General features: G+C 48.3%; 1 protein-coding gene across 1 annotated transcript in view; it reads right to left on the reverse strand.

Annotated features, from left to right (window-relative positions):
* Nucleotides 1-8,348, reverse strand: part of COL27A1 (collagen, type XXVII, alpha 1) — a 399,797-nt gene that overhangs the window by 29,050 nt on the left and 362,399 nt on the right. Inside the window, exons 52-54 of the mRNA XM_015420171.1 lie at nt 8,049-8,156; nt 4,116-4,169; nt 1,927-1,989 (exon numbers count right to left, since the gene is read on the reverse strand). Coding sequence (XP_015275657.1) covers nt 1,927-1,989; nt 4,116-4,169; nt 8,049-8,156 — 225 coding nt within the window. The remainder of the gene's footprint in view (nt 1-1,926; nt 1,990-4,115; nt 4,170-8,048; nt 8,157-8,348) is intronic.

Consider the following 8,348-nt stretch of genomic DNA (forward strand, 5'->3'; position numbering starts at 1 on the left):
TTTCCTTTGATGTATTTGAAAGCGAGTAACTTGTCTCTCTGGAGCACATTTTAAGAACTTTCTAAAAGTAAACAAAAAAGAAAAGATGTCGGAGCTGGGCAAAAGCGAGCGGAGAAGAAGGGAGGGACTTCCGTCTGGGCGTTTGCTTGTGTGCGAGAGCCGGCTGTTGAATGTTTGGACTGTTTATGGCTGTGAATCCGACGGGAGTTTTGTAAAACGGAAAAGTTTGAATTGTGACAGCGAGAAGTGCCTGGCAAGCGCTTATATAAGTCAACAATTGCGAGGAGGACCCATAGAGAGTTTGGGAGCGGATATAAAAGCGAAAATGAAATTAATACCATTCTCAAAATTGGGGACCTCCGGTAATGGCATGAAAAGAAGAGGATTTATAGTGCATGAACTGAGAGTATTAACAACAACCCGAAGGAGGATCTAACAAGCCGGAAGGAGAAGACAACAGAGGAAGCTCCTCCATGTCAGCGATAGTAAAAGTACCCAGCACGCAAAGAAGCGGTTCTGAATGTGCACAGAAGAGATTTTTTTTTTATTAACAGAAATTCAAAGGAACATTACTAACATACTAACAGAGAATACATGTAACAGGACTAAGAAAAGAAGTTTGACAACACACAGAAGAAGCCCAAGAAGATTAATTGGACATTACTAACAGTTTAATTTACCAGTTTATATATCACTCAGCTTTCTCTTTCTCCCACTGTCTACCTTTCCCATTTTTTCTTTTAAGCGAAATACCTCCCCTTTTTAGGGGAGCCAGTAAAAATCTTTATTAAAAAAACCCACATCTTTTGGTGGCCCCTGGCCCCAGGGATGTCCGACTAGCCTTGACCGGGGCTTTCTTGGCCCTGACCCCCACCTGGTGGAATGAGCTCCTGTATGAGATCAGGGCCCTGCGGGATCTATTACAGCTACACAGGGCCTGCAAGACGGAGCTCTTCCACCGGGCTTCTGGTTGAGGCAGCAGACGTTCCTCCCCCCTCCTGGCCAATCTCCCACCAGTGGCCTGAATCCACTGGGGTACCCACTGTTGTATTTCAATCAGACTGACTGACATCTGATCTATGTGTGTTACACAGTATTTTATCATTCTATTCTGTTTTAAATTGTTATTTTAAAGTTGCTGTAATTGTATTATATTAAGATAGACATGAACCACCCTGAGCCAGCCCCGTAGCTAGGGATTTTTGGGGGGAGGGGGCCTTGGGGGGGCCCACCAGCTAATTACATCAAAGGCTCCAGGGCAAGGGGGGGTCTGCCTGACGTGCACCCACAAAGCCCCCACTAGAGCCTTCCTCTGAGGCGAGCCAGAATGTTAATAGACACTTAAAGGTCTATGAAAGCTGCCGTGTTTAAAAAAAACACAGGAGAGCAGGGGTCAAGCTCCCTCCCTCACTCCTTCCCTGAGCCGACAATCTTTTCTGAAGCCTGCTGCACAAAATCCAACAGGAGACCGATGTGTGTGTGACTCAGTCAACCACCGGTTGCTGCTGGGCCCTAAAGAGACTCACCCCATCACGGATGAGCTCAAACGGGGAGATGCCGGCTTAGATCAATCAGGGGGTGAGGGGGCCGGAGGGAGGAAGGGGGAGCTGAGGATTGGGGGAGGGGCCAGCAAAAACAGCGGGGAGGGGAGGCCCCACGGGCCCCACATTAGCTACGGGCCTCCCCTGAGCCCGTTTACGGGGAGGGCAGTATATAAATCAAATAAATCAAAATAAAATAAAATAAAAAGCAGCAATGGTGGAAGCCTCTCGTCTGGCCACGTTTCTGCCCCTCAGCTTCCCTGGCTTCACAGTTATTCTTCTGCTGGCACTCACGTCGATCCCAGCTGTTATTGTGCAGAAGAACCCAGCCCCAAAACAGAAACAAGGTGATCATTAGGACTGGAACCAGTTTTTAAAAACTTACCATGAGTCCTTGAGGACCTTTCGGGCCTTGAATTCCCTTGAACCCGAGATCTCCAGGGGGTCCCTACGGATATAAACTTCAGAGGTCAACCCCAGAAAGAATCCCACCCACTCGAAAAGCACAAAACTTTGTTGCACTAGTGATACTGCACTATCAAATCTCCAAGAAATGAAGAAATCTCCTCCCCACCACCACACGGCTTTATCTATCTCCAAGGACCAATCAGATTCCAATGTTCAGAGAAGATACCTCTGTGAGAGACCCTGGAGAAACACTTTCAGGAACTGTAGCAGCCCAAGCCAAAAGAAACATTTCGGGTAACACCCACAAGACTATGCAGTTTCCCCTTCCATGAAAGACCAATCAGATTTCCCAGCAGGGGCCCGTTTCAAGTGGGTGGTTCCATGAGCCAGTCAGGACGACCAGATGTCTTTCAGAAAGGCTGTGACAAAACTGGGAAAGGGGATGAGCTCCAGTGATGCTAGTGTGCATTCAGATCTGATGTGGAGCTTTGATGAGGTTATCCTGATTTTTCTACCTGTTGGCTTTGGTCTTGCCTAGCAAGAAATACAAGTGACAAGTCTCTAGGCTGCTATTAAGAGTCTAAGACAGGGGGTGGCCAAACTCGCTTAACGTAAGAGCCACACAGAAGTCACATCAGATGTCTGAGAGCTGCAAGACATGAACAAATATTACACACCGTTTTAATGGAAAATATGCAACTTTGCTTTTTATTAACATTAAATAAGCCTGCCAGAAATACAAAAGGGGTAAAAACAGATATTGATAATGATATTTAAAAAGAGAAATGCTTTCTCTAAGCCGGCTAGGGGGGTGGGGGCTTTGAGAACATATTTAAAGTTGCTTTCTTTCTCTGCCCTCCCCCCACCTTACACCTACCCAGGGAGGGGAACACCGGCTGGGGAAGGGAAGACCGCCTCCCCTTCGCTTCCCCAGCCACCCTGCCGGGAGCCGCACATCATGTGTGAAAGAGCTGCACGTGGGCTCCCGAGCCACAGTTTGGCCACCCTTGGTCTAAGAGGTCCTGGGGCTGGCTGTTCATTGTTCCTTGGAGGCCCTCTTCCCTCCTCATTGCACCGTGTCAATATCACTTTGTTCTTATGGGAAAACAGACATACATGCAATCTTTTAATAAATCCGTGTCTGGTGTCAGGAATTATGCTAGAGCTGTGTGTCTTGAAAAGGGAAAGGGAAAAAATACAAATGCAAATGGGATCCTTCCACTGTTTTAGTGATTTGTGGGCCTCAGGTTAGTGGCGTTCTGGAAGTAGATGACTGACAACTGCCTAGAACTATTTCTTCAGCTACCACAAACCCCTGCTGAGCCAGTTAAGTTCTCCTTGCTAGCTATTGGGGGGGGGATGTGCAGATCTGTCCTCGCAGAGGAGGGAGAGCTTGTACCTGAATAAAACCTGGTCTTAAAGGTGCCACTGGACTGTTTTGGATTGCTAGCTATGGGGGGGGGACACACACAGATCTGCCCTCACAGAGGAAGGAGAGCTTGTACCTGAAGACGGGCCGGGGGGGGGGGAAGGGGGGCCTCTGCAACTTACCTGGCTGCTTCTTGCTCCTTGTGGCCCAACTGAGGGCTGCTGGGAGCAGGGGGCGGGGCTTGCTGCATGTGCCCACCCCCTGGGGTCCTTACTGCTGGAGCTCCACTCCTGTGCGTTCCCACAGGAAATGACCCCTGGTTTCACATATATAGGCAGATATGTATCTGAAGAAGTGTGCGCATGTACACGAAAGCTCATGCCTTGAATAAACTTTTGTTGGTCTCAAAGGTGTTATTGGACTCTAAATTTGTTTTACGGCTTCAGACCAACATGGCTGGCTGCCTGGATCTGTTCTAGTCATAGAAGACCTGCTTTTCCACGCATGACTCCAGCATAGCTGTGGTGTTCTTTAAATGCCCAACCATTGGGGGGGGGGACTGCCCAGATCCTAATCAGGCACCACCAACAAGAGTGCACGTGCCAATTCTGGGGGGGGGGAGTTAGATGCAATCGGGGGCCCTGTCATCGGTCCCTCTGAACACTCCTCCAGCCATGCAGGAGCTGCTCGTAAAAAAGAGCTTCCATGCAGCTTAGGGTCAGAAGGGCCTTTAAAAGTTTCCTCAGTTAACATGCTGGCTTGACTTGACATGGTATTTATACACACAGTGACCTCACCTTTGGCCCAAACAGTCCGGCAATCCCTGGAAATCCTGATTCACCAAAGTCTCCCTGGAAGTTAAAAAGAAAAAAAGTGTTTAGTTTAAACCAGTGACCAAAGCACACCACAGCTCATGAGTTCGCATGGCAAAGCCGGGCTACCTGCAAGCCAAACTGAGTTTAACAGATTGTGGAAAGAGAGCTTCCAGCCATTTGCTTTTTTGGTCCAACAGCGTCTTTGCAAACTTGGCAAGATGCAAACAGGAAAGATCACATTAAGGATTAATTGGAGCAGAGAGGCATTTGGGGGTAAGCAGGGGTGGGCTGCGGTGGCTCAAGTGGTTAAGACGCTGAACTGCAGGTCGGTAGTTCGGCAGTTCGAGACCCGAGGGCCACATGACGGAGTGATGGCCTCAGCTCCTGCCAACCTAGCAGTTCGAAAACAAGAATTTGTAAGCAGATAAATAGGTACCGCTGTGGAGGGAAGGTAACAGCATTCCGTGCGCCTCGGTGTCTAGTCACGCCAGCCACATGACCACGGAAATGTCTTTGGACAGCGCTGGCTCTTCGGCTTGGAAACGGAGATGAGCACCGCATCCCTAGAGTCGGATTTGACTGGCTTTCGAGCAAGAGAAACTTTTACCTTTACCTTTACCTAGGGGTGGGAGCAGGGTATGCTCATGCCTAGATGTACAATTTCCCCACAGTACGTACTACACAAAGATTTCATAAGGGTAGTGCTTTTAGATCAAGTCTGTTTCCCTTCTGGCGTGCATTGTCATCTGCAGTCACTGTGCAATGGGAACCACGTGGTACGAGACAAGATGTCTGAAGGAGTCCCTTAAGGCATCACATACAAACAGTTCTACCGATCAGAACAATGGTCCACCTAGTCTAGCATCCTATTTCTGACACTGGCTAACCAGATATTCCCCATAAATCCTGCAAGCAGGGCACAGAGGCCAAAGTGTCTCTCTTTTAAAGCCTTATAAGGGCCAAAATACACATGATAATATACACAGTTCTGCTGCAGGGACTGGCAGACATATTGCAGTTTCAGTGGAAAGTCCATTTAAGAGCGCCGTGGGGACCTGCAAGCAGGAATTCACAGCTGCAGTACGGCTGTGAGCCCCTGTGGCAGACTTGCGTACGTTGTAATGTGCAGTTTGGCGCTACATGAGTGATCAGTGCTCTGTACGCAAGTTGTTTATGTGTTGTGTGAAGAAGTTCTTCCTTTTTCCTACCCTGAATCCATTTCTCATGAGCTCTTTTGGATGCTCTTGAGCTTTGAGGGAGAAAGAAAATGGTCCCAGAACAAGCTGCAAAGACCTGGATCATACGGCCCTATCCACTGGGCCCCTACCAGATGAACTCATCCCACGGGGCTTTCTTTCCAGTCAACAGGATGATAACAAAGCCAGTGCCCTAAAGGAACAAGAACCCCTGGGCCTTGAACATCTGTGCTTGGAAAGGGCAATACTAGAATCGATAGTTTCAGGAGGACCGTGACAACGAATCCCAAGTGGAACGTATCCTAATTTCTGCAGCCACAGGACTCAATTTCCCATCTCTTGACCTTTGCATAAGAAATGGGAAAGGCTGCTGGAACATTTGAGGAGAAGACAAAAACGACCCTGGATGAGTCACTGACATATCACTGATGTGGGGAAACAAACTATTTATGGCCGGGGCTGCCTCGGCTGCGCTGTATTCCAAAGGGGCTTGTTCAGCTTGGCTGTAAATGACTCAGACGATGGGGTTTCCACCACTTCTGTTGCAAAAAGCCCTAATGTCCTTTGGCACTGGGGAAACTTTTCCTGCCATGTTCGTGAGACATATTCTGGCAAGGCAAGACTTGTTCAGAATCTAGGGAGTGTGAGTAGCTTTCCAGGGATCCATAAATGTGAAAATTGAAGCTATGCCAATAACACACACACACACAAACACACACACACACACACACAAAGCATTTTTAAGACATCTCTTTAAAGACTCCTGGAAAGGAAGCGGGCTACAAACTCCAAAATGGGGGAAAGCTCCATCAAAGAATATTTATCAAACACTTGGAGGCTTGTACAATGCCCCCGGGTCAATTTTGTTCCGATTTATTTATATCCCATGTTCCCCTCCACACAACGATGCTCAAAGCAGCTTACAACCAGCATGAACCTAAAACAGGCGCAGTGCAAAATCCTGGGTTGAATGCAGAAGGAGAAGAAGAAGGAGAAGAGAAGAAGATATTGGATTTATACCGAGACCCAAAGGAGTCTCAGAGCGGCTCACAAACTCCTTTCCCTTCCCCTCCCCACAACAGACACCCTGTGAGGTAGGTGGGGCTGAGAGAGCTCTTGACAGAAACTGCTCTTTTTCAAGGACAGCTCTGACAGAACTATGGCTTGTCCAAGGTCATCCAGCCAGGTGCAAGAGGAGGAGTGGGGAATCAAACCCGGTTCTCCCAGGTAAGAGTCCGCGCACTTAACCACTACACCAAACTGGCTCGCAGAAGGTAGAATTGCATGGTCAAACTTCAGGCATGTAAAAACTGCTGTTAACCTGGCTAGGCAAGAATGGTTATTCCTGCCCTGTTATTCTTATGCTACCCCTAACTAAGATGAGACTTTCTCTGTGGATGCAAGTCTTAAATGTTAAATAGCTATTACATCTTACAAAAGTGGCTATTCTTGAGCCCGCTTACTGGGCCTGCCAGCATCCCAGCATCAATAAACAAATCAATTATTGATTTCTTTATATACAAACACTGTCTTTCCTCCTCAACTAAATGCAAATGGCTCCAGTTTTTGGAATGGATTCCACTGTACAGCCAGTAATCTCTTGGGCAGTCATCAATGTCTTGGCTTTATGATCAGCTATTGTTCATCTGTGGCTACTTCAGAGAGAGTCAGACCCAGTGCTCCCTCTAAGCTGTGGAGTCCTGTGAGCAGAAATTCTACTTTGTGAGCTACTGGCATTAAAGTTGTGAGCGAGTGATTTGGCTACGGCAGAAATAAGTTCGCTCTGGAGCCATCCTTCCCGAGCGAAGACAAAAATGTGTGAGCCGGAGGCTAAAAAACTGTGAGCTAGCTCACACCAACTCAGCTTAGAGGGAACACTGGTCAGGCCATTGCTTCAACCGGCCCTGTGTGTCTGTCCTGATTAGCGATGGCTCTCCAGGCAGCGAAAGGCCTTTCCTTTCCCAGAGAGACTTGCCCATCTCCTCCCGCTGCTGCCTTCTGCCGGCAGGTGAAAACTCCTCAGGAGAGCCAGTTTGGTGTAGTGGTTAAGTGCGCGGACTCTAATCTGGGAGAACCGGATTTGATTCCCCACTCCTCCACTTGCACCTGCTGGTGTGACCTTGGGTCAGTCACAAGCTCTGTCAGAGCTGTTCTCTCAAGGACTGTTCTTGAAAGAGCTCTCTCAGCCCCACCCACCTCACAGGGTGTCTGTTGTGGGGAGGGGAAGGGAAAGGAGACTGTAAGCCGCTCTGAGACTCCAAGTGAAGGGCCATGGGGTATAAATCTAATCTCTTCTTCTTCTTCTTCTTCGTTTGGCTTTCCAGCAGTGATCCCTCCATCCCGCCCTGTTTTTAACGGTTGTTTTATGTATTTTATTGGTACCGTATATGTATTTTAGCTTGGTTTTTTAACTGTTTTGAATGAGGTGTTTTTGTTTGATTCGCATGGTTTTTAAGATGTACTTTTATGACGTATGCCTTTAATCTGTTCGCCGCCTTGGTGGCTTCTTAGATGAGGCCAGAAAGGCGGGGTATAAATTCTGTAGATAAATAAGAAAAGAGTAGATTTCCTATCACCAAATACCCAAGATCCTTGAACTGGAAATTGAGCAGGGGGAACGTCTAATGGGCGGTATCGTTGAGCTGATTCCCAAGTGGCCTCCTCGGGGGCAGGACGGAGCGAAAGCAGGAAATATTTTCGAGAGACCCCGTCTACTTACCGGCTGCCCCTTTGGACCGGGCTCCCCAGGGCTTCCGGGGAGGCCCGTTCCACCCGGTGGCCCTCGCTTCCCCAACAGGCCTGCCTGCCCAGGCAATCCGCTTTCACCCTATGGGAAACAAAACAGCATCAGTAGAACTCAAAACAGCATCAGGATAATCCCAAGAGAAAATGCAAGGGAGCCTGCCTTCTCCATTCCACCACTGAAGCTGGGCTCTGTTCTGCTGATGAAGCAGTTACGGGTCTGCTGGAAGGAAGGAAGGAAGGAAGGAAGGAAGGAAGGAAGGAAGGAAGGAAGGAA

The sequence above is a fragment of the Gekko japonicus genome, unplaced genomic scaffold (assembly GCF_001447785.1).
Source record: "Gekko japonicus isolate JY-2015 unplaced genomic scaffold, Gekko_japonicus_V1.1 scaffold102, whole genome shotgun sequence".
Taxonomy (NCBI): domain Eukaryota; kingdom Metazoa; phylum Chordata; class Lepidosauria; order Squamata; family Gekkonidae; genus Gekko; species Gekko japonicus.